The sequence below is a fragment of the Leptinotarsa decemlineata genome, unplaced genomic scaffold (genome assembly GCF_025532065.1).
Source record: "Leptinotarsa decemlineata unplaced genomic scaffold, Ldec_3_MD MMD2_tig00003335_RagTag_RagTag, whole genome shotgun sequence".
In the NCBI taxonomy this organism is placed as follows: Eukaryota; Metazoa; Arthropoda; class Insecta; order Coleoptera; family Chrysomelidae; genus Leptinotarsa; species Leptinotarsa decemlineata.
In genome coordinates, this window is record NW_027412587.1 from 4713761 (window position 1) to 4741181 (window position 27421).

Here is a 27421-nt window from a genome sequence, read left to right on the forward strand (position 1 = left end):
CTCCCTGTGAAATAAGATCAAGACAAAGAGCTTCTCAGTTCTCGGACTCTTGAACAAACCTAGGAGGTGAGTATTCCACACTGGGAAATTCCAACCGTGGTAGCCTGCCAATGTGCCTGCCTGAACCGAATCAGGTTTCAGCGATTGCCAGAGTCCCACTGTTGCCAACTAACCTAAAAGATCACTCACCAAATAAACAAATCAGCTAGCTTCGATTTAGGGACAACGTTCTGGATAACTCAATAAAGAGAAAAATTGACGTCAAGTTCACACTCAATAATAAAAATGTTGTACGACTAACTCAACGTAAAGTTAGCGAGACGCCATGTAACAAAAAGGAAAATAAAAAAATCACTGCACAACTGATTAGCGAATAATTAGAGTCTACTAATGGTCTACTAAAAGTCCTGAAAGAAAGTGATGAAAGAGTTGTATCGCTAACTTGACGTGTAGTTAGCAAAACACGGAAAAAATATTTTCTCCCGCAATTAATTAGCAAAAAAATAGCGGCAAATTGTAGAATAATTAGTTTTGAATTTTTTTAAGTGTTCAACTAACTTTACATACCTAAATCATGAAATATTTTGATGACTTGTTCGTTTTAATGAACTGTAATATCTCAGTGAATACTTATTCAATTCAATTGAAATGAGCGCCATTTGAATCAGTGAACTTTTGCCAACGTAACGCAAGTCGACTAATTCCGTCAGCATAAGTCAACAAAGGCCGTTTTTGCCTGGTTCTAATTGGCGAAGGATCTACTAGTGGGAAAGTTATCGAAGTACTTGACAAGATGGTAGTCTGTTGACGGGAGGTCTGGGGAGTATGGTGGGTGAAGCAGAACTGAGACGATCAATTCGTTTAATTTTCGGACGATGATTTGTGAAACGTGCGGACAAGCTTTGTCATGGAGCAGGATTGGACCTCTTCTGTTAGAAGTGCCTGGATGGCTCATCGGTGTCCAACCAATGTCCTGAACGTCTTCTGTTGTCGTCACGTCTGATGTAGTGATGTCATACGTGACGATCCGTTTGGGAGAAGGATCGTTTTGGTTGCGCAAAAGCAAAGAAGAACCTACCTCGAAACGTGATAATTTCTGTCGATCATTCAAATCGTAAAGCACTCACTTTTCAAGCTTTTTGACCTGACCTGACTTGACACCCAGTTCTTCCGCCTTCCGGCTCACCGTTTGTGATGGGTCAGTCAATCTTGAGGGCTCCTCTTCGAGGCTAAAATCTCTGGAACGAAATTTCGGTGCGTTCATTAACACTATATCATTGCCAAATACCTGGTTAATTTTTTTGGACAGTTTCGGCAGCGTTTTGGTTCAATTTGAATTCTTAGAGAAAATCGCCTAACATTATGCAGGCCGTTTTTTTTAGCTGATACCACTATTGCCTATTACTATTACCTTTTTAGGGATGCAACACAAAGGTATTTTCAGATCCATAAAATCATCAAACGGTTTCTGAGGTATTTACAAAAAACTGAAAATGACAGATTTTATTTTTTTGTTCTACCGCCTCCATTTTCAATAATATCAAAAAATGACAAAGAAACTTTGTGCTTTATTTCATGTGCTTTATAATCTGGGTGAACTCATTTTGCAATGCAACGTTTCGTTTATTGAATTCCATCATCAATTTATGTGTTCAAATACGGGCTTGTATATTGTTTTATACATTTTCGTAGTCATTATAATTACAAATTCGTTGATATATCACAACATCTATATTTCCTGACGTTTCTTCCCTAAACCACATCATCACTATCACTTTTTATTGAGAGCTCGAATTTCCGAATGTTACTGAAGTCCAAAGTTCTCCTGTCGATAATGCCACTGAAATCCATCTAAATTTCTGTCAGGGTCGTCTTGAAAAAGAGAGACCAATAATCTTCGTATCAATACCAAGCCAGTTACATTTTCTTTCGCAACTGTCTTTTTTTCAATGTAATGTATTAACGATACTGTTAAGTACGTGTTACAACAATAGTTTGATATTTGATTTCCCATTGAATGAAAAAAATTAAATGATAGAATATTGATGATGTGGTTTCGGGAAGAAATGTCTAGAAATACATATGTTGTGATATGTCAACGAATTTGTAATTATATCTATAAAAAAATATACAGGTCTGCATTGAAAGAAATATATTGATGATGGAATTCAATGAACGAAACGGTGCATTGAAAAATGAGTTCACCCAGATTATAAAGCACATGAAATAAAGCGGAAAGTTTCTTATCGTTTTTTGATATTATTGAAAATGGAGGCGGTAGAGCAAAAAAAATCTGTCATTTTCAGTTTTTTGCAAATATCTCAGAAACCGTTGATGATTTTATAGATCTGAAAATATAATAATAATAATCGTCTTTATTGTTGCCCAGTTGTAGTTACATACAAATATTTAAATAAATTACAGAGCTAGTTGCTGACATAACAGAAGGCGAAGTTCAACTCAGTTAGCACATGTGCTACTGAGTTGTTCTTCCACTCAACCTCAGTGTATCAGTGTGTTGCATCCCAAAATAGGCAGCTTTTGTTCCATTTAACCGTCCTTGTAGGATCTACCGTTTTCGAGATAGCAATAGTGGTATCAGCTAAAAAATACGGCCTGTATATTAATAAACCGACAATCTCTTCATTTATTCAATCTAAGAAAATGGCACTATGAACCTAAACCTGTCATAAAACTTATTAGTATTCACTTTTTCAAAAAAACAGCAGAATTTGTCGATTAAAATAGTAGCACCGAATATTTTAATTCTGTTGGGTTAATACTTTTTTTCCTTGCCAACCATACAGTGTCTGAAAGTTACTTCTTTGCATGATCAATACAGCTATGTATAAAGTTACACTTTTTCTGAAATTGATTGCTTCCTTCCTTTTTTTGGAAGATTCCCACATTTTTTTATGTCAAGATAGTGGAGTAGTAGAACGCCAAAAACTTTCTTTAGTAAAAAAGACAAATTATATTTTACAATCAGTACGAACCGTCCATCATTTCTCGACAATAAAAATCTCGGGAATATTATCAGACCGACGATTTCAATCGCCAAGGTCGCCGCAAATACAGTTCAGTAGTTCTGAGAGACACTTTCCAACTATTCTAATCCTTCTCTAATCTCTGACGAAACAAAACTCGTTTTGAGGAAATCAGCCAATTAATTGATGACGAACGAGATACGATCAAACCGATTCGAGAATAATCTAGTCGGAGCGTATTGAAATAAAAAAAATCATCGTCGCTCGGCATATTCGCTGGTTTCATCAGCATATTTATATCGCCGTGACGACTATCGAAACGTAGGTCATGATCTAATGAAGTGTAATTTTATTAGAATACGTTGCGATAGTAATTCGCGGAGCCATTTAAATTGCTAAAAATACCCGATAAAACATTTGACTTTATATGAATGAATTCGTAACAAAAATACAGAGTATTATGAAAAATCAAATTTTCATAACTAATGACGATTCTAAGGCATAGCACAACTAACATTACCATTTTCAACTTTCAAAGATTTTTAAAAGAGATTTTTGAAAAATGTTTGACGTAAACTCATTGTCAAGATACATACATATCTATGCCTAATTCCAGCATTTTCAAATTGTGTCTGGCACCATGTATAATAATAATAACAATAATTGAATGATGCCCTCTCTACTCTCGAATCTTGAAATCATACCGGATTGCCGCACTAAGACAGACAGATACAGAAGCCTGTCATTTTTGGCTCACTGCGCTTACTCAGGGCACATGATTCTCGGACCCAATGATCACTTATCCCACGGTGTGGGGAGTGGTCGTTGGTTGATAATGCTGGGGCGCCCTCACGATTGTATCGGGGCTTCAGGGAATAGTGTCTAACCAGCGCATACTACGTTAAAAAAATAATAATAATAATTGATTTTATTGACAAAATGTAGTACAAGATGTAGTAGGTATGAATGATACAGACAATCTCCTGCATTTTTGTCAAAAGGGAGAAATCAGATTCTGATCTTGTCATATGAGTAACGCAATCAGAACTTGCTCTTCCATTCAACCATTCACCGGAGACTGCCGAAATCTTTACCATGACTTGTATCACGAAGGTGCCAGTTATTGTCTAGTTTTTTCGAGACTGATCTTTTTGTGTTGACCAAGTAGAGTTGTTGATAAGTTTTTTCTAGTTCCTTAACCATAAACACTGATGCGTGCAACAGAGATGCATCACACATTTCTAGATGACATTCATTACCCTGGTAACAAGACCAATCAAAGAAATGCAGAAAAGCTTACCAAAAAGCTTACGAAAACAGTAGACTGAAAGTCTATCTACTTTTATATTTGAACGCTACTAAAAAGAAATGGTTTCTTAACAAAACTGAAAAAAAAATGTTCTTTTGGAATACCTGGTGCTGCTAGCCCATCATTATCCATCTCATAGTAGAACTTGGATCTAACATGTTAGGATATATTTCGTTGGAACGGCGATCCTGTTACTACAGGAAGGGAACGTGGAGGAGGTATTTTAATTGCAGTGAAATCAGTTCTATCAGCTAAAAGAATAAAAATACCCCCTCTTGACAGTGTAGACTTAGAACAAGTATTCTTTTATTTTAATCTTGAGAACAAAACCGTAGGATTGGGTACTATATATATATTCCTCCATCTTCACCTTCAGTTTATATGAAGGTCACATTAGTACTGTTGAATTTGTTACCAGCAATTATGCTCAGTCAAATCTTACTATATGTGGTGATTATAATATTCCGGATGCCACATGGTTTAATGACAATCTCGGTTTGAATGTTAATTGTAATGAAAACTTCCCGGGAATAGCAACTCGCCAAGCGTTCAGCTTTCATAATTTCTTCCATCTGAATTCCATACCGAATAGTACTAATGTTCATCTAGATTTGATATTATCTAATATAATAATTATTTCTCCGTACAAAGCGCTATAGATGAAATCTTCAATAAAGTATTCGGCACACTGCTATTGAATTTTCTTTGAATATTTCTATTACAAAAGAATCTGAATATGAGGAATACTTCAGAAATGGAAATGATATTGGGATACATGACGTTTTAGCTGACGTTAAATGGGAACATATTTTCCGTAACTCAGATGTTAATAATAACATCAATTGTTTTTATGACATTATTTATCAGGTAATCTATCTATTTATTCCTTTGAAAAAATTCAAAACTTCTAACAAAAAAACACTCACAAAAAATATAAGGAAACATGCAACATTAATTGCTATTATGATTTCTGTAAATTGTGGGACAGTTGTAAAGCTATTCGAGATCAGTGCTATGAAAATTTCATTAATAAAATTGAAGATAATATTTTTGATAATCCAAAGGCCTTTTGGGGTTGTATTCAGAGTAAAAGGGAGGATTATACGTTACCTTCAGCCATGTTTTATGAAAATGAAGTCTGTAATAGTACTTCTGAAATTGTCAACTTGTTTGCCTCTTATTTTTCAACTGTACATAATAACCAGACAGTGAATTTTATCCCTGAATATAATTTTGAAAATAAAGTCTATTTCAACAATTTCAGTATCACTGCTATGGATATAATAGATTACGTTATCTCTGTTTCACCTTAGCTCACAATGGGACCTGATGGGATACCTTTATTTTTTATACACAAATGTCTATATACTCTAGCAATCCCATTACGAAACATCTTCAATCAAATTTTTTCTCTAGGCACCTTTCCACATTATTGGAAACATAGCTTCCTGAAAACAATACATAAACTAGGAGATGAGAAAAATATTAGTTATCAGTCAGATATGGCTAAGATGTTTGATTCTATGCTTACAAAGACACTTTCCTGGGACTGTAAGTCTTTACTAAATTCCCAACAACATGATTTCTCAAAAGATAAATCCACTAGTACCAACCTTGCTCTTTACACAAACTACTTAACTGAAAATCTTGAGAGGAGGCTACAAGTTCACTCTGTCTATACTGACTTTTCCAAAGTCTTTGATAGAGTCAACCACGTCCTACTTATATCAAAAATTCAAGCACTTGGTATTGTTAAAATACGGAGATACTAACTCTATGCCCATTCAGGTTCCATCAGGGGTACCGTAGGGATCCCATATGGGCCCACTGCTGTTCAACTTGTTTGTATCGGACATAGAGTTTGTTCTCAAACATTCAGAATTTCTTATGTTTGCAGATGATCTCAAACTTTATCGAGCAATTACTTGCCGGGAAGATGCTGAATTAGTTCAAAAAGATTTCGAAGCCTTTTCCATGTGCTGTAGAAATAATTTGTTAGAGGTAAACATTGATGAGTGTCAATTCATTATGTTCGCTAAAGTTAGAAGTGCAATATTCTTTGAATATATATTGAATAATATAACCCTTAAAAGAGAAACATTTATTCGCGATCTGTGAGTTAAATTTGATAGCGAAATTAATTTTAATCTTTAAGTATAAGAAACTGTGGCAAAAAGTCTCAAAATGTTGGGTTACTTGTTGAGAATTGCAACTGATTTTTCAATTAAAACAAAAAAGATTTTATATTGTGATTTCGTAAGATCCATTCTTGAATATTGTTCGGTTAAATGGGACCCATACTATAATGTAAATATCGATTTGATTGAGAATGTTCAAAAAAAATTCTTAAGGAAGTGTGCTTTTCACTTTGGTATTCAACGAAATGAATATGAGTACAGTCAACTCCTAACCAAGTTAAATATAAAATCATTAGAAGATAGGAGAATTTCTATGAACTTAGTTTCCTCTTCAAATTAATAAATAGTGAGATAAACTGCCCAGAACTACTTCAACTAATAACTTTTCATATCGAACAAAAAAAATACTTTGAACAGTTCGATGCCTCGTATTTTGAAGCTGGGAAATCAATATGATAATAACTTAGATCTGTTTAATGTATCACTTCAGGTCATTAAAAATCAATGGAAAAGGCTATAGTTTTCGAAGCTTTTCTTTACCTTACCATTTTATTTGTAAGTACCAGAATTGTTTCATCTTTTAGTAATGTAGTCACTAGGCATAAAGATTCATTAATATTTTGTATTTCACACTTTTGCTAAATGTTATATGAAATTTTAAATGTAAATTGTAATGTAGACATCAGATATGAGTATTCAAAAATACTTTGTAGTTCCTCACACTTTGTTAAATGTGTTTTTGTGAATTGGCTTTGCCATTGAATAAATAAATAAATAAATAATAATGATAACACCAAGAAGGTTGGTGAAATGATGCATGATTCCAAATCTCTTTTACGCCACACTTTGTTATATTCAGTGATTGAAACACCAAAATTGCATCGACTGCAGCGAAAACCCAAGGTAGGTATCTGACAGGTACAATTATCAGGATGAGCAGGTAATCGCATTGCATTATTATCTCGAAGCAATGTCGAAGACAGACAAGGTTTTCTAATCGATTTACAACTTCGAATAGACCCAACGTCACGTCGACGGGATCGAGAAAAGTTCGTCGAAATTTCTTCCGAAACTGGTCGACAGTGATATATCTCGTAACCGAGTCGAATTAATTACCTTTTTATTTCGCAATTCCTTGGAAGTTCTGTCAGCGATTTCGTAGGCGTCGGAATTGAGGTCGACACTTCTTTGTATACTTTATTTTTTGTTTATAATTGGAGGAGGTGCCTTGAATCGCTGAATGCAAAGAATCAAGGTTGCTGAGAGGTACATTATTTGCGGGGAACTGGTTATTTTGTTTGCATGTATAGTTTTTTCCGAAAATTTTATTTGATAACCACACTCTACCACATGCTATATAGGAGATATATTTTTCTCTGTAAAAGTTACAAGTAACGATGTTTTTCAATGACACCAAAGACCAACTTAGAAACACTAATTTCTTTACTGGTTGCGCGCCTTCTGATTTTCCCATTTCTTCCAAGTCTTCCAAGCTTTGTAGTTTCATGATAATATTTGGCCTATTTTTGGAAATCTGTCGTATTTTGCATATAATTTGAGTTGTCCATGAATTGCTTGCTTCAAGCTTTCTTCTAGTGCCTTACATTGGGTGTGTTTTGTAGGCACTCACGAAAAGTTATTCGCCATATCTCTTAGAGCACCGAAACAAATTTCACTCTGTGATTCATAATGATTTTACCAGTGTTTCAGATACGATTCGTTTTGTTTACAATTCAGCGTTTAAGCTGATAAGAAATTCAAAGCGAACAAAGTCAAGGTTGTGTCAGGATCAAACCGGTTGCGAAGATAAATCGCGAAATTTGACTATTCGAAAGCCCATTCTTGTTATGAACTGATTTCCTCCAATCGCTGAAGGAGAACGTTATAAATGGGATGAGTGTTACGATTTTGGTAGCAAGATGGAGTGGCCAACTGTGAGTCGATAATTGTTTTTGTAAATTGAAAGAAAAACTATAATCAAAAGCTCTCTCCAATTTTCAGTGATAATTTCTTGTAGCTTAGGCATTTCATAAAATTACTTACTTTCATGGCAGCATTATACAGTGCATTTAAGAAATGCACTATATAATGCTGAACATGTCAACTCAAAAAATTGAAATTTGGGATGAAGAAATTAATGCAAGAATACTTTATTTTGAAGTAAAATTAACAGATGCAACTTTCAAGATGGCGCCCAGTCGCCATCTGGGACCAATGTGTCTTGTGACACATCATTTCGAAGCTCCTGATGAATACTTCATAACCCTAGAATATGAAGTCAATATCTTCAACTACTACAAAATGGCGGAACATTTAATAATTTCCATTTAATAATTTAAGAAAGACACATTAATATCGATATTTCTAGAAATATTCTTTTTTATCTGCCATATGGCAATTCCAAATATTCTCATGTAGTTTTAGGTTTTACTAGTAGAAAGGTACCACGTCAACAATCTTTAAAATGGTCAATTCTCGTCCATTGGAAGAAAAAATTGGAGAGATTTTTATTTACGGTGCGACGCGTACCTTTCACGAGACCGAAAGGATTTTCAATAGAAGAGTTTTCCGAATCGTTCTATCTGTAGAAAATATTTGAGGGAACTTCCAAATTCACAACTACCGGTAGTGTACATAACAAAAAGCCTCCAGGTCATCCGTCCATTCCGGAAGAACAGTAAGTGCAAATAGGTAATTGGTGAGATGATAGTAAATCCTGAACAGTCTACTTATATCGTTGCGAATGTTTGTGAGGTGTCTCCTTTTAATTTGTGGAGACTTTTGAAGAGGAATAGGTATCATCCATACAAAATTAAACACCAATTAACTGAAGATGGCCCTGATCGAAGAACAGAATTTTGCGAAATCATGACGGAAACCATTGCAAGGCATCCTACCTATCTCCACAATATTTGTTTTAGTGACGAATGTACATTTTTTTGAAACGGCAACGTTTACAGACAAAATTGCCATTATTTGAGTGTCACCAACCGTCACGTTTTCCGGGAAACACATACCCAATATCCAAAAAAAATTAACATTTAGGCAGGAATATTGGGAAACCATATTGTAGGACCTCGGTTTATTATTCAAAATTTAACAGGGGAAGTGTATTTGAATATGCTGGAAACTAGTGTTGATCCTCTCATCACTGAAATCGTTGAAGCAAATCCTAATGAATTCGAATTCGATATGAATATTGTATTCCAACAAGATGGAGCACCACCACATTACTCCAGACAAGTAAGAAACTATTTGGATACTATTTTCACTGGTAGTTGGATTGGCCGTCGAAGTCCTACAGAATGGCCAGCTCGCTCGCCAGACTTGAAACATTTCGTCTTTTTTTTATGAGGCTATTTGAAGCAAAAGGTGTACGAAACGGAACCTGCTTCAATAATGGATATACGGCAGAGAATAATAAATATTTGTGGAGATATTGATGTTACTGTGTTCGAAAATGTTTGGCGTGAAATATTGGATTGGCTGTTCATATATCAAGAAGTTCAAAGCAACCATTTCCAGCATCTTCTAAACTGACCTCAAGCTTAGTACCTCATATTCTGTAGTTGAATGTCAATGTATTCAGGCAATTATTAAAAGTTCCGCCATTTTGTAGTAGTTGAAGATATTAACATTATATTCTAGGGTTGTGAAGCATTTGTCGAGAGCTTCCCCCTTTTTCCCCTGATGGCGCCCAGTCGCCATCTTGAAAGATTCATTTATCAATTTCAGATGAAAAGAAAGTATTCATGCATTAATTTCATTATCCCAAATTTCAATTTTTTGAGTTGACCCGTTCAAAAAATAAATGGGGGGGAGCATCAAAGAAATGCACTGTATATAGACCGTTAAAGGTTTGAACAATAAAAACGCTCTCCTAGGTAATTTATGTTTTCAATCTCCGGGTTAGCAAGAGAGAACTTTCATTTTGTGCATTTAAAAACTTGCGTTTCTTACAACTCAACCATGCCACACAACCCCCTTCGGCTCTGAGGAATGGTTCTCTACAGCCCCCTACGACTTTAAAGAATGATTCTCCAATTTCACAATATTTCCTTCGCTCTTATTTTCACAGAAATAATAATTCTGATGCGGGACAAAAACTACGAAATATTTCAAGTAAATATATGTGTTTGGAGTTGGTGTTGAGAGGACTTACCTGGAAAACATGCCTGGTGTATCTTGATGACATTATAGTCGCTGGAAAAAGTTTTGACGAACATCTGTCAAACTTAAGGAGTGCTTTCACGAGGCTACGAAATGCTCATTTGCAGATCAATCCCAAGAAGTGTTGTCTTTTCCAGGAAAAGGTGAATTTCTTGGGACACGTATTTTTAAAAGGAGTTGAAATAGATCCAGAGAAAATTAAGGCAGTGCAAGAATGGCCAACACCGAAGAGCAAGCACGACGTAAGAAGCTTCCTTGGACTCTGTAGTTATTACCGGCGTTTCGTGAAGGACTTTGGAAAAAACTCCAGACCGCTGCATAACTTAACTAAAAAGAGAGCACCTTTCGTTTTGTCTCCAGACTGTCAGCAGGCATTTGCTGCCCTGAAGAGAGATTTGACCAGCGCACCGATCTTGGCATACCTAAAGGAGGAGGGTTTGTTTATACTTGACACGGATGCATCCCAACATGGAATAGGAGCAGTACTTTCCCAGGTACAAGAGGAAGAATAAGTCGTCATTAGCTATTTTAGTAAGTCCCTGAGAACGCCCTAAAGAAATTACTGAGTTACTAGAAAAGAACTCCTCGCAGTGGTCAAAGCGATGGATCACTACCACTCCTTTTTAGATGACCGTAAATTTTTGATCGGGTCAGACCACTCAGCACTTCCATGGCTCTTCAACTTCAGAATACCAGAAGGACAAATAGCTAGATGGATCGAAAAGCTACAAACTTACGACTTTGAAATTCAACATCGGAAAGGAAAGAGTCACGGAAACGCACACCATCCATGTTGTTAACTGGTAGGGAACTGAAGCTTCCGATAGATGTATTGTGTGACAGTCCTTTCGATGAATCTCAAGAGATACCTCTTTCAGAGTATGTGAATGACCTAAAAGAGAGACTGGAAATTGTACACGAATTTGCCAGAACCAAATACAGCTTTCCAGCGACATGATGAAGATAAGATTTGACAAAAAGTCGCTGCCAGTGAGCTTCAAGGAGGGCGATGTAGTGTAGCTCTACAAACCCCAACGTCAGAAAGGTTTGTGTCCTAAGTTGCAGAGACCATGGCAAGGACCTTACTTGGTAACCAAAAAGATAAACGATCTGGTGTACAGAATCCAATTGCCACCCAGAAGCAAGCCTAAAGTTGTCCACATAGAAAGGATGAGTCCTTACATGGGTCGGGATGTCCCCCCTTGGAATGTTGTTCGGGGCAAACAACCTCAGGAAAGGGGGTAGTGTTGTAAATGATGCCCGAAAGAAAATAACGCCGGCCGCCACTGGTAACCATAAACCAAACGTGACGTAGCTAAGAGCCCTGTCACTCGAGAAGCAGCGAGAATAATGCTACCGACTTCGAAATTTCTACGACATTCGATTACGATATTTAAAGGCTAACCATGATATCGACACAGTCATGTGGGCGTTACAGTGCGGTACGCGAAGTGATCCAGTAAAGCGATAAACATTCAAATATTAGCTAAAGTTTTAGTTGAAGTGTTTGTTGTATTTTAAATGAAATAAAGTTAAGTTTGATTATTCAGTGTAATCAATTATTGGTCAACCCACGGGGAAAAACGTAACAATATCAACAGTATCTGCTACAAATGGCCGGAAGCCGTTGTTACCTAACCTATTATAAAGATAACTCTCGAACGACAGTAAAAAACAGCGACGAATACTTTCATTATGTACTTCTTACCCGGTTCTCTGCGGCATGCGATGATGTGAAACCCACCTGGAACAAAAAAGATGATAATTAGCTGGGTTTGCGAGAATAAAAACAAAACACAATGCTGTCAAAGCGCCGTTATGAACGGAATGAAGAAGATGGAGAGCTTTATTAAATTCTCGTGGAAATCCGAGAACGAGACAAGTTTACAAGGATTTCATTATATAAATCACATTTACAACAGTAGCGAGGAATCCTCGTTAGGTGGAGAGCAAACTGATGATTTTGAAGGTCGTATTATAATAATAATAATTTTATTTGCATTCAATTACATGGTCGAATATAAACATAAAAATATTTCAAAAAGGATGACAATAAAGTATATACAGAGTGGTCCAACGAAAAGTATGCACCTTGCTTTTATCTTTTTTTTTTGTAATTTAACGTAAAAATGCTCGGACAGGTCAATTTTGATTTTGAGGGGGACACATTTTAGATGTATTTTTCTACCTGTGCCTTCAACCCCCTAGCGAGCGTGAGTAACAACTCTAAAATTTTAAATGGAAAGTGGGGTCGAGTGATATATCATTATTTGAAAGGGCACAAAATTTTCTTTCCAATGATACCTAATTTGTTGTATTTCACTCAAATATGTAGGTATTATGACGAAAAAGAACTACAACCCAGTCTTTGAAATGTGTAATTGACTTAGTAGAATCCTACTTCAGCAAGTGCTGAAAATGTGACCCATTTGCTTCTATACAATAATACAGATTTTGTTCAAATCTATTCCTAACATTCTGTAGCATATCAGGTGTTATACTTCTGCACTCTGCTGTAATTCGTTGGCGAAGATCTCCTATGGACTCGGGCTGCGTAGGAAAACATTTATTTTTCAAGTGTCCCCAAAGGAAAAAGTCTAAAGGCGATAAATCAGGTGACCTGGCAGGCCATTCGATGGGGCCTCTCCTTCCAATCCACCGTCCAGGAAACCGGTTATCTAAAAACTCTCTTACCGGAGCAACATAGTGAGGAGGTGCTCCATCTAGCTGGAAATGAAGCCGATCATCATTATGATTTTGATCATTTTCAATTATTTCTGTTATAAGAGGATCAATTGTATCTTCAAGCATGTTCAGGTAGACCTCACCAGTTAAATTCCCAGGAATTAAAAGTGGCTCTACGATATGATTACTTAATATGCCACACCAGACATTGATTTTTTGAGGGTACTGGGTATGGACCTCTCGGAATAAGTGTGGGTTACTGTCATCCCAGTAACGGCAATTATGCCTATTCACAGCTCCATTCAAAAAAAAATGTACTCTCATCGGAAAAGCACGTGTTGAATGATAGGTGCGGATCATCAATTAGTAGCTGGCTCAGTTGTTCACAAAATTGCAGCCTTCTATGAGGATCATCTTCATTAAGTTCCTGTACTAATTTAATTTTGTACGGATGAAATTTATAGGCTTTTAATATCCGTATTATGGACGAACGGGAACACCTGAGGCTGCAGCAAGCTGACGGGTACTTTGAGTATGATCCAATTCAACATGTCCCAAAACAGCGACTTCCACTGATTCATTTCTGATCGGTTTACGTGGCTGATGTTTCACATTACAGACAGATCCGATATCGACAAACTTTTGGATAACTTGGCAACTTACGAATCATTCACATTTTTCCCGGGATGACTGTTATTAAAGAGGCAAGCAGTAAGTCTAGCACAACTATTATGTTGATAATAAAGTTTAACAATTTCAACTCGTTCAGGAATGGAATAAACCATTTTTACAGTAAAGTTGAAATAATTTCAAAAGCAACCGAACTGAATCAATGAACGTTTGCCTAAATTTTTTTTGTACACTTCTGCTGTTGTTATTTGAACCAAAAAACGGACGAGAGAAATTGAGGAATGTAGTAGTGATAAAAATGCCGTTTTTTCCGCATTTTCATTAACACCAAAAATATCGTGTAAATGTTCTTGCTTTTTTTATAACTATTCAAGTAAATACAACAAATTAGATATCATTGGAAAGAGAATTTTGTGCCCTTTCAAATGATATATCACTCGACCCCACTTTCCATTTAAAATTTTAGGGTTGTTACTCACCCTCGCTAGGGGGTTGAAGGCACAGGTAAAAAAATACATCTAAAATGTGTCCACCTCAAAAGCAAAAACACGAATGCAAAATGGAAGTGAAAACAAGATGGAAAAGTTCTAGTTCATCCCCAGGTTAATATAAGTGCAATCATAATTGTTCGCGTGCAAAAAAAATTATTTTAGAAATGTTGTATAAATATTATATCAAAGTATAAATATTATCTAAATACATGTGGAAATATTGAATTATTCATTCTTGGCCAAGAGACTGTCTCTCATTTTGTTTCGAAATGAATATAGTAGTTTCATAGTGCGAAGTGATGGGTCGATCTCATTATGAAGCTTGAAAACATTATAATAAGCTGCTTCGGTACAGAGAAGTTTAGTAAGGTTGAAGCGAGATATGACTTCTATGACGTAAATCAAGGTTATGAATATCTGTCCTAAGTATATGTTATTTTATTAAAAAAAATAGGGGACAGTGTTTATTGATTATTGAATGGAATAAAATAAAATGAAGTATTCGACGATCTTCGGTTTTTAACCATATCGCGAATTTTCGCTTATGATATATTGGATCGTATTTGCGATTACCGTAGATCAATCTGAGACTCTATTTCTGAATTTTTTCTATACGATTGATATCGTTATGATCTAAACATGGTCCATACAAAATATCACCAAAGTTAAAGTGACTCAGTTAAATGTTAACATGTCTGTGAGGGTAAAGCATTTTCAATGAACAATAAGCCTTTTGAAGACATGAGTCAATATTTTTTCTAAATCGAAATTCTGTATATACCTAAATTCCTTGCATTACTTGTAAACAGAAACTCTTCATTTTGAATTTTGATTCTCATAATGGTTTCAATATGATGTTTTTTTCCCAAATATCATTAGTTTAGATTTGCGTGCATTGATTTTCAACTTATGCGCATGTGACACCTCTACTAATCGACTTATATCTTCAGATATAACTTTTTGAGCCTCAAACCAATCTTCTGGACCAAATGAGTGATATAGCTGTATCATTATCATAAAAATGGACTTTACAAGTTGTAATGCTCGAAATGAAATTACTAAATAGTAGAGGGCCAAGTATATGATGTGTACAGTTAATTTCTCTCAAAAAACGGTGGAGCTGACAATAATTACAGAAGTGTAATGGATATTCAAGAAACGTTATTAACGATGAAAATGGTCACTGCCTGCCCCTGCAATCTTAAACATTGAAGAAGCCACAGAGGATTGGTTCCTCGGGGATCTCTCGAATATCTACCTTGGAAAGGATTCACTTCAGTCACCTTTTCGGAAATAATTTGTTTCAACCAAATTAAGCAACGTATGTTTTTTTATTCCATCGCCAGTCATTTATTTTTTACTTTAGAATTTCCTTTTTCGGTACTTGGTGCAGACGAACAAACTGACAACCATTTGGTCTAACTTTAAGGACAGGGCAATATACGTAGCACAAAATATGCCATTACCGTGTTGGTGGAAATTCTCAGGACAACGATAGAAATACAACCGAAATTCAGGGTTCTCCTTGAATTTTTCCCTGTACTTCTGTACAGGCAAGAGAAGCAGAAATAATGAGTTCAGAGTTGGTAAACCCTGACAACCACCACCAAAGTAGAAAGACAGACTATTTCTTTTTAATTTCTGTACAGGAAATTAACCACATTCATGAATATTAAAATTCTATGATTTTCCGGAATACGTTTACTTGTCCACCAGCGTGTGCACAGAGGGCACAACTCTGGAGTTGGTTATTGGCAAGTTGTCTTACTTTCCCTCAACCTACCAATCAAATCAATCGGGCTGGAACTGAAGCAGTCAATAGTGGAAATCAATTGATCAGTTCATTACCATTACTCAGCAAACAAGATACAAGAGAGATCACTTTTAGAGGTGCTCAAACCGGTTTAGTGCTTTTTCTAAACTAGGTCAAGATTTTTTACATGGGCATACTTGAAGACTAGAGCAATTCGGGAGTTGAGACTGGCCTGAACGAATTGTTCTTTTAGATGGTCGGTCGGTAGCCGGTCGGTTCCACGTGGGTGCTTTGTTCACTCATTCAAATCGGCCGCTGGGTTGATCGATGGTTTAAGCACCAGGATGAACAATCGATTTCAACTTGCTATCGTCCAACCCGTGTTAGGAATCACGTTAAAAGGTAAGAACTCGTTAATCTTTAGCTCGCACAAGTTTCGACTTCTGAGGGTTATCGTTCGTAGGGGTGCGACAACTGATTAACAGAAAAACAGATTTTAATAATATTTTTTTCAAACAGATGATTAGGTTAATATTGCCTGAGAGTAAGTCAACAACCATTAAAATTTTTGAACCACCTTCGTGAGTCGGGCCAATTTCAAATTTATATTTTTTACAAATCAATGAGCCTTTTCCCTGAGAATAGTACAGCGAACGTGTCACGAGAGGCAGCACTAGTAGTAGGGACAAACATAAACTATTCACATATAAACCGGTATTATTTACGTAATATTAATTTATTATTTAAAAATACAAATCTGATATAAAAAATTATTTTGTGTTAGTATAATGCCAACAACGCATTGCTGTTTTGCGAAGTGTACGTCGGATAATCGATATTCGGAAGAAAACGTGTTTTTTATACAATGTATAAAACCTCATATTAATGAGGTTTGATGTAAGAAATGGATACATGCTTCGAGGAGAGTGGATTTAACAGTACAAAAAAAATATTCATATGTATGCTCTAAACATGAAATGAATAGTACATTTTTCATAGTTAATTACCATTGATTAAAATGAGATATAACCTCAATCGTTTATTAAATTATATTCATTCCCATCTAAATTTGATTCATATTCCACTCGGAAATAAATCTGAAATTCATAATTATTTTAAATTTCTTATATTGCAGTTTGAATCTACCGCTACTCTTTTACTAGAGTCTGTATACTAACCTGTCTATTAATTCACTTTTTTTCCAGTTACTTTTAAATTACGGTATGCAAGCTAACGTTTTAATGTTACAATATTGTTATCCTTTACAGTTGCAAATTTTTGTTCTGCTCCAGGAATATCTTCTTCTGTTGAAAACATTCTTTTTTAATTGTACTTTACCATATGTTTATATGAGGATTAGAAAGTGTTTGTCCCTTTCGAACTACTAGCCTGCTAGTTAGTGAATTTTCCTACTTCAGGAAAAAGGTTCATTGAGAATGTGTAGTTCTATTCTCAATCAGTATTTGAAATTTTTCACCGCGTTTTCCCAAAACGTGATCCTCTTCGACTAAACGCCGGTAATGAAACAAAGGAAAATTAGAAATACTAGAAACCCCAGCACTGGGTCGTTGGGCCAACAACTGCAGAACGTTTGTCATCGTATCGTGTTTCAACTACCACCGCTTTCGAAAGTGGAGCAAGTAAACAAAACGGTGAACTTACTCGGCACGATCCGAAGAAACGGCGTCCGGTACGAACGGTGCGCTTCGACGGTATTTTGGCGTCGCCATGACTACCGATGCCAGCGATGTTAGCGTGTGCTCCGGTACGGACGGAAATCCGAAATTCATCATTTGTCAACGGAAGCACCACACACACACACACACGCACGCACAAAAAACGAGAGAAGTCTTCCCGGTCACCGGTCAATCGGCTTTGCGAAAATTTATGATCGAGGCGCCTTCTGATGACGTTCGCTCGTTCAACCGACGACTTTTATCGGCCCATTAGCAATTACCAACTTCATTTGGGTGGCACTGGTTGAACAACGTACAGAGTTTCATAGACATAGCAGTTGGAACAAATATTTTTGTACAATTTCCTATATTGTTCACAAGTTATTGGCAACAAGAAATAACATTCAGACAAATCAGTGGGTTAGTTGATAACGTTTTGATTCATTAGTTGTTCAGTCATTTACTTTACAGTTCTTGTACCAACATCATAGTCCACTATTAAGCGATAGCAAACAAAGATAATGCCTCAATCTTATTTTGAAAGAGGCTTTGGCGAAGATGGAAGAGTGAGAAACCACCAATCTACTGCAAGGCAGATTAGACTTCTGTAGAAAATCGTCTGGTGTAACCACCCCTCTAGAAGTTATCATGATACATGCAAGCAAACACACTCTTTTCAAAAATCGGAAGAGATAAAACTGAAAACTACTCAAAACTAAAGCTACTTATACTAATCAGGTACATCATACAGGTAGGTAATCAGTAATATCACCCATACAAGTGTACCACCCTAAATTAATTTTACAATTGGCCTTTCTATTATTTTACAATATGTCCTTATGTATGTTTAAATGTTACAGCTATATATAGAACAATTTTCAGCTATATAAAATTAGTTTCACAATATTGCCTATCTAAATATATTTACAATGTGTCTTTTTGTAGTGATCAGTAAACCCAACAATATTATTTCAACAAGCTATATAGTATGCTATTTGGTATTGGTTGGTCCGTTATCGTTATTCATAATATTATTATGTTTACTTATTTCTACACTCTCATAGGCACCTAGTTGCCTGTTGTTGTTAACTTGTCTGACTAAATTTAAAGAACTGAAGTCTATGGAATGGTTTTGTTGCAAAATATTTTTAAAGCAAGTCATACACTGCAGAGCCTTTTGGGAAGTCCAAAAGACAAAGTCGAGAATTCGGAAAAGTCTGGAATTTACGAAATTGAATGTAAGGACTGCGATACAAAATATTATGGACAGACAAAAAGATCCATTGAAGTAAGATATAAGGAACACATAGCACACTTAAAATATGGACGAACTGAAAAATCAGCAGTCGCCCATCATATTTTGCAACAAAACTACACCAAAGGTTCCAAACAGTACGTCACAAGTACAAGTAATTGATTTGAAAGGGTTATACAAGTAATTATTCACGATAAAGAAACGTTTGCCTGAATATTTTCGAAGTTTGTAAAAACCTGCCAAACACATTCTCATGTTCTTATAAAAAGAGAATAATGAATTAACCTAATTGAAAGAATCTCTTGTACCGATATTCCTGGAAAAGGTTATCGAGTGTAACGAAGAAGAGCAACTCCTTCAAAATTGAATTCAATTATTTCTGCCGATAACTTCCATTTCAAACAACGTTCAGTACTTCGTTATATCGACGAAAATCAACTTCCGCTTGATAACTAGTCTTCGGAATCGCATTCACTACAAGGAAACAATGAAACGAATCGATAACGTCCATTATACAATGTTCGAAAGAACAATGCTTGAATGACATTTCCTCATTCTTAACTCTGTAACGTGAGATGAATTCCCGATCCACAATGATAATTATTAAATATTATAGATGCCAACAATATATCAAACACGTGTTGAAAAGACCGATGCAAAATCGAACAATGATACAGATAATGATATTAACATAATTATGCAGCAGCGGACAAGGACAATATTTGCCGTCCACGATCACACGCCGACAATATGCTAATCTCGAGTTTCTATTTTTACAAAGGAACCTGAAGTTTGAGGTTAGGCGGAATGAGGTATTGAAGCTACGTTCGGACACAGAACACCCTATCTATACAGAAGCGCAACTTGAACGGCGGCACTTTGATCTTTTGGGGTCAATTTTTCGTTACCTTGATTTAAAGCTTGGCTTGTATATTGTCATTTCTAGGCGGTAAATTCAAACTGTCGGTTGATATACATTTCAAGTGATACACCTTTGTGAACTTTCTAATCTTAGCATTTCTGCTTCTGAAGTGAAATTTGGACAGTTTCAATTTAATTTGAAGATACAGCCCTAGGAAGGTCTAAATATTCCAGAACATAAAGTTCTTTTACCAAATTGGCCTTGAGGCTTCTTTGTTGATTAGCAGTCTACATTCATTATTCTTTAGTAAATAAACTCTTTTTGCACGTTTATTAACAGTACGTGAAGTAGATATGAACAACAATCACCTCTTATTTTGGTATGAGTGGAAAATACCACTGAAGTGATGTAGGCCTACCTATTTTAATGGTCAGATTTTTTATCAACTTATTTTTGCAGGAACGAACGTTTTCAACTACTCTGTTCATACTTTATCTGATATTAATGAAATTTATCAGCACAAAAACACCAGAACCTCAAAAAACAACTTTATTGTACCAAATATATATATATATATATATATATATATATATATATATATATATATATATATATATATATATATATATATATATATTCTCAAACGACCGCAACAATTTTGTTATTTTATTCAGCAAACATATTGTAGAGCAACAGAACAGAAATTGTTCAAAAAGAAAATGTTTGAAATAGATATTTTATCAGTTCTTATAATAATACATGCATGCATTTTTACATAAGTTTAACACTATATTGATTACAGATGATTTAATATAACAAATTTTCTGTTTTTTTTCATTTTTGAGCCAATAGGGATTCTTTTCCCGAATTCCCTATTCGCATATTTAAGGGAATAGAATATCCTCATCCTAATAAACAAGGTAATTATATATTTCTTTGGAAAATTTGGGCACTCGTGCTGAAAATCAACATTTTTCATTTTATCATAGTAAATATGGGATATTCTATTCCCCTTACAAACTTCATCAAACATTTCCCCTTACAAACTTCATCAAACATGTTGACAAAAATCTTTTCCAAATTATATATATACTCAATGAATTTTTCATTCGGTGTTCTTAGACCTCCATATAAACTCTTATTGTTGTCATAGGCCTTCAAATGTATAAATAATTTTGCCATATCAAAATCTTCCGAATCTTTGGAAAATTTTATACATACCTGACAGCTGTGAACATTTAATGCTTTCTTTATTATATAACCGCAAACATATGTGAATGAATTTTGTACTGGCAATTCTTCATTTTTATAGCTATAATCCCCCACTGTAAGAGCACCTTCAGTGGATTGTTCTACATTATCTACAATGCGGGTATTAATATCTAATTGTTTTAAATCAGTAAGCAGGACATCGAAATCGTCAATACAATTTGCATTACCACTATTGAAGTAACTTTGGCAGAAAAGTTTTTTGAAAGCTCGTATGAATTGAACCGGTGTTGGGTTAATACAGTTGCCACCTTGCTGACGAATACTTCCAAAAAAGTTTTCCAGAGAATCTTGGTTCACACGTCTGGTTTTCAAATATTTAAACCCATCACCCTTCAGTATTTCCCATAATTGCTTCATACCATTAATTGTTATCAACCAGCAAGTTATGAATTTAACATTTGAAGTTATTTCTTTCCCCTCTTGATTGAATACTTTCAGTTTTTTCAAGAACATGATCATATCCTCCAAAAATTCATTTTGGTATTTATCACCCTCAAATACATTATTGAATCTATTTGGAAAATTCTTCACCGATGCATTCAATATATCAAACAAATTATTAATTTTTTCAATGAATTCAGCAGTATATATTGCATTGGGAGGTAGCCCACCTAGACTCACGTAAGTGTTCATGCCACTGGCAACTGTGTTACTGATTATTTGTGTTGCTAATTTAACTTTCATCTTCCCGAAGTTTGTAGGACTGATATGAGAGTCCGTGAGTTTAGGAGCACACCTAAAGGCCAATTTTTTGTCTTGTTCGTAAAAATACTTTATATGTGACCAAGAAGTTCTGTTTCCATCAAATTCGATGATATTTTTCAAGAGATTATTTCGAGTTGCTTTGAGTACATGAGGTGTATCAAATAAATATAAAATTTGTTTATCTCCTACCGTAAATACTGGATTATCTGGTGTGACTCCAAGTTTTTTTGACAATTTTATGAAATATGAACCCATATCACTTACAAAAGCACCAATAATGAAACCTATATTTGTTAACTTTGGTATGCATTCCTCTATTATTAATTTCAAGTCATCTGCCCTTAGAGTTTCATTAACGAGAAAATATGCCAAAGGTTGCTTCCAATTGAAGTAAAGTCCTCGTATCATAATAACAGTAGCATGATTTGCTGTTATGAATTCTTTGCTACCATTACCGTAATCTTGTAGCCCTACAATCTCATCACTTCCTGTGTTATAAAATAAATTGGATTTCAATGCCATTTCATCTACACACAAAAAACAATGTTTATCCTGATCCAACATGGTAGTGATTTTTTTCTCCAATGTTTTGAAAAGAGTTTCATTTTGCAATCCTGGCCTACAGACAACTTTCTGTGTGATATATTGCAATGAACGTTTACATGGTAAATGTAAAATTTTTGTAAAAAAATTGTATGCTCTTGGACCCAGGAAATAAAGTGTGAGGGCAAACTGCTTATACTCTGCAGTATATCTCCTTCCCTTTGCCTTTGTTGACTCCAGCCTAGCCTGTATTTTCACAATATCAGCAAGATTTTGAGATAGAAATTGGTCACAAATTTTGTCAAAATCATCAAGAGAGAACTTTTTTTTTGTATTCAAAGCTTCTCTGGCAGCATTTTTCTTCTTCATGTTCTTCAATGTCTGTCTGAGTTTCTGCTTCCGTGGAGTCTGTGAACTCAAAGAAGCTGGAGTTTGAGTCATTGCAGAAGGGGACATCATGCAGCTAGGAGTTTCCTCTGGCTCATCAACTTTTATAAGTAGATTCTCTGCAAAAAACATCCTATGAATGAATTGTAAATTTTTACAATTTTCGTGAATCGCAATAAACGACCCTTTGATATCGCATTTTTACCTGACATATTTGAGCATGGTGATTCTTCCATCTCAAAGGTTCCACAGCCTACGGATAGTTGCCCTGATGTGGATGGTTGATTCAAATACGAAGTTGGTGGAACTATTTGAATGTCTGAAAATCAAAGTTATTTTCAAATGATAGGTATGGAAAACAGTTACTATTTTGGTCTAATTTATAAGAACGTCTCCCATTCAGTGCCCCCCAGTTGAATATTGATCAATTTTGCTAAGGGAATTTTTGCGTTCGAACAGATATGCTGGTATGATGTCATGTGACGATCAATCTTCAATCCCAAGTATTAGACAAACTTTGCAATTTCTATATCTATTAAACAACAATATTTGCAAATTCAGTACTAAAGACTCGTAATCTAACAGCTGAAATCAGTCTATTATTACAGATTGACAAAACCAGTTTTCTGATTTTTTATGTAATAATTTCGTGAAAGAGATTTGAATGTATGAAGTTCTTACCTGATAAAATATTAACTTTCACAGGCTTAACAGCTTCTTCTTCTAGAACACCAGCTTTTCGTTTGAAGTTATGGCCAAAAACTGTTGGGACTGCTTGAGGAATCAAATATTTCTTCAACTGGGATTTATTCAAAAACATGTTACTCTCAAAATGAAGTTCACACAAACGATAATGGCCATAAAGAGCTTCTGATGATTTGCCCAATAAATCTTCTCGATTGCAAGCTCTCAACCAATCTTTGGCTCTAAAAATGGTTTATTCATAAGTATTCAGGTGAAACGTTATTCAAAAATGCATTCATCCATGCGATAATAAACCATACCTTTCAATATCTTTAGGAAATCTAAAGAGAGACCTCGTCCTATTCCTTGATTTAGAGTCGCATCCTCGATAGGCACAAACACTTCCACCTCGGTAGCTAGCCATCCTTAGTTGTTGATAGTTGAGTGTATTATTGTTACTGTTCTAAGACCTAACCTCACTTACACAAATGACTAATGTGAGGTTGATAATATACAAGCCAAGCTTGCGATTTAGCGGAAACGCTTCAGATGCGCTTCTGTATAGATAGGGTGTTCTGTGGTTCGGAGATATTTGTTATGGTACTGGAGTGGGGTGATTATCGGGAATTCTAAGAGTTTCAAAAGGATGAATAAACGAACGAAGAGTGCGAGCATATTTTTTTACTGTAAAAATAATAAAGTGAGGTTATGTCTGACTCGAGTTGCTTTTTTGATGAAAAGAGGAAAACGAACCAATATATGCTTGTGGTTACTTTTGATCAGAACTTGTACGAAATATCAGACTCATTTTATTTTCTATGATTTCAGTATCATGTTCTAAAAGTATATACTTTAAAAATTCGGAGGTGATGATGAAACCACTGTTACTAAAATGTCTCGACTTTTCAGGCCGTCGTCTGTTGAAATTTCTTCCTGAAGTTGTAGAAACAGCTAACCTAACCTAACACAGATTTCTGAAAATGGCAGCTATTTGCGCCAGCGAAACACAAAAAATTCCAACAGACATAGGTCTGAAAACCCGAAACCACAAACAGTTACTGTGACTAGCCACTGCCATTATTCATTAATTTGAATCAGATTAAAAATTATTTTACATTAAAACAATTGCAAGCATGTAAAAATGAAGAAGAAACCATCCTGAAATATTCAGTATTTCAGTTTCAGTTGCACTCCGTTTACGCCGTTTCTCAAATCCGAACGATTAAGAAATGAAAAGAGTTATTGAAATTGATAACCGAACTTACCTCAAGAGATTATGAAAGAACAACTCAGGCCGCTTACAAGATTATGAATGAGATAGTGGAGGGTATTGATTAGTGCATATACACTTTGTTGACACACGATTAACTGACACACTTTTCTACTTCTTGAAAATGGTTCGAAAGTCGAAGCCGAAACGTCGAACAATGTAAAACTTTGAGCACGATTTAACCCGAAATTTAGATGTTTAAATTTCTAACCGCGGAAACCTATTCTATTTGAATACTTGTCTGGTGACGTTTCGAAGACTTTATTCATCTTTATTATCAAATCTACGATTATTGTGATATTATCAGTGTCAATAATAATAATAATATTAAATTGATTTACATCAAAAGACGAATTATAACAACAAATTATAATGTTTTGATCCAAATAGGTTGGATAAAGATGGATAGTCTTTAAAACGTCACCAGATGATACATATTCATTTTTATATGCAAAATTTTATAAATTCAATTCTGACAAATTAGATTAAAAAAAAAAACTAATTTATGAAATGCAGTAACTTTTTGCCCTTTCTACATTTGTATTTATTTTTAAATTCAATATTTTGATTATTTTATAGAACTGTAGAAGGTAACAATTCTAAATAAAAAAACTATTTCAAATATAAATTAATCGTCTCAAAATAAAATATTCGAACAAAATTAGTTTTCACGATATTTCAATGATTGGGAAATTTATAATACCCCTAGCCTATTAGTACTAACTTTAACGCAATATGAGAAAAACCGTCAGCCGCCTCTTTTGCTGTCGTTTGTCGCAACTCACTATTTCAATGGCTCATTAGTGGCGTCCTCAAGGGGCACAGCCAGTAGAAATATCTCAGTGACTTAGTGGATGAGTTGCTTGAGACGACTATGTTGCTTTTTTTGATGTACCGGCATGTTTGAATTCTTGAAATTCTTTCACTCTCAGACAATACCGAATGGATAATTTATTTCTTGTTATTATCTTTAGAATTTCTAATGGCTTCTGAACTGGTTCATGAGGTATATGATGGAATTGGCGGATACTTGATGAAAATCCATAACTAACGTATTCAAAAAATCCTTCATTGTGAGATTTTCAATAAACGATTTTACAAAAACGCAACACGTGTTTCGCCATACAATGGCTTCTTCGGGCGTGTCTTTACAGTTTTATGATTGGCTAAAGAGTCATAAAATTAAATTTGAAGTCAGGATACGGTGACAAATAGAAATCGGGGAATGCAGGGATGGTTATCGCTGTCGTGTTCAGTTCAGGAATTGATCGCGATTTGAGTATTGAAATTCGATATTGGTGAAGTTATAATTACTTGAAATTTTTGTTATCTGTTTAAAATGTGGCATCCTTGGACAAGTACTAATAGTAATAATGAGTGAGATAACAACGCAAACTTTTTTCAGTGTAGTGATTCCAATAGCGATGGTGAACAATGCGAAAAAGAGATACCGGTAAATAAGATTCGGATGCATTTGAATATTGAAACAGAGAGTATGTTTCAATGTATATAAGAATCTACATCTCAAGTTTGGTTTCGAGGGAAACAAACTATCACAAGCAACATCAGATTTGACCAAAATTCCTTTCTCAACTGTACGTAAAATAGTCGACGCAAGACGCGATGTGATACAGGATTACCAAAACCTTTAGATGTTCATCTAATAAAATCATTGAAAAAAAAACAATATGCGACTGTTACAAAAGCAATGAGATTCCTACAACTTCAGAATTGGATAAAGAAACTGGGATTTAGATTTAAAATAATAAACAAATTGATGGTTCGACAATGTGTACGCCTAACATGTCTGCAAACAAAGAATCACGACTAATTGCGCATTGCGGAGGAAGTAGAGGATGGGTTCTGGATTCTTTGAAATTATGTGGAAAAAACTTAGGACTGCAATGTTGACTATCATAAGAACATGGAAGCTATATTTTCGAGGAATGGTTTGAAAACACATTGATCCCAAATTTGGATGGGAATAGTGTAATAGTTCTTGACAACGCTTCCTATCATTCGCGACAGCTCATCAAAGTACCGAATGAAAATTCGAGGAAAGATGAAATACAAAGTTTTTAATGGATAACAATTTCTATTTTGAAGATTACTATATCAAAAACCAACTACTTGATGTTTTACAGACAAAAACATTTGAAAAAGTGTATGCCCTTGACAGTACTGCTGAAAAGTATGGACTTACCATACTGAGACTTCCCCGCTATTTTTGTGTTTTCAATCCCATCGAGTTGATTTGGGGAAAATTGAAACAAAGCATAAGGCGTAAAAATAATTTTCCCAAATTTGATAAGGTAATAGAGCTAGTTACGAGCGAAGAAGAAGTATCTAATATTACCGAAGAAGACTGGCAGAAAAGGATTAAAAAAAGTAATAAATTCATTATTGATTAAAATGACGACAGTGACAGTGAAACAGTGAATATAGAAGAGAAATTATCAAAACCTTTCCAAGAAAGTTAGTGTTATATTCACAGACAGGAATATGTTGAAATAATTCTTCGGATTTGTTCCGTGTGGCGTATTGTCATCCTCGGTGGGAATGAATTTCGCAACGTTTCGACAAAGTCTCATTTGTCATCCTCTG

The 27421-nt window shown here is 35.1% G+C and overlaps 2 protein-coding genes across 6 annotated transcripts in view; both read right to left on the minus strand.

Annotated features, from left to right (window-relative positions):
• The window catches only part of LOC111508053 (uncharacterized), a 270025-nt gene that overhangs the window by 158200 nt on the left and 84404 nt on the right, over positions 1 to 27421 (minus strand). For 4 of the 5 annotated variants that reach the window (XM_074177980.1, XM_074177981.1, XM_074177979.1 and 1 more), the window contains one exon: positions 12313 to 12348. The exons of the other annotated variant lie outside the window; for it this stretch is intronic. The gene's annotated coding sequence lies outside the window, so the exon portion shown is untranslated. The remainder of the gene's footprint in view (positions 1 to 12312; positions 12349 to 27421) is intronic. 5 annotated transcript variants of the gene reach the window in all.
• LOC111507429 (transposable element P transposase) lies at positions 743 to 24571 on the minus strand. The gene is made up of 5 exons (XM_074177894.1): positions 23868 to 24571; positions 23545 to 23789; positions 23069 to 23182; positions 21178 to 22982; positions 743 to 1096 (listed from the first exon to the last, which is right to left on the minus strand). The coding sequence occupies exons 1-5, from the start codon at positions 23969 to 23971 to the stop codon at positions 743 to 745; spliced, it is 2622 nt and encodes an 873-aa protein (XP_074033995.1). The 5' UTR covers positions 23972 to 24571.

Excerpts from the sequence above, each read along its gene's own strand:
- LOC111507429 (XM_074177894.1), bottom strand. The coding sequence starts at position 23,971 with ATGGCTAGCTACCGAGGTGGAAGTGTTTGTGCCTATCGAGGATGCGAC. Across the intron at positions 23,183-23,544 it reads GAAAGTTAATATTTTATCAG|ACATTCAAATAGTTCCACCA; the intron begins GTAAGAACTTCA and ends TTTGATTTTCAG. Across the intron at positions 1,097-21,177 it reads TAAATGTTCACAGCTGTCAG|AAATTATCACGTTTCGAGGT; the intron begins GTATGTATAAAA and ends AATGATCGACAG.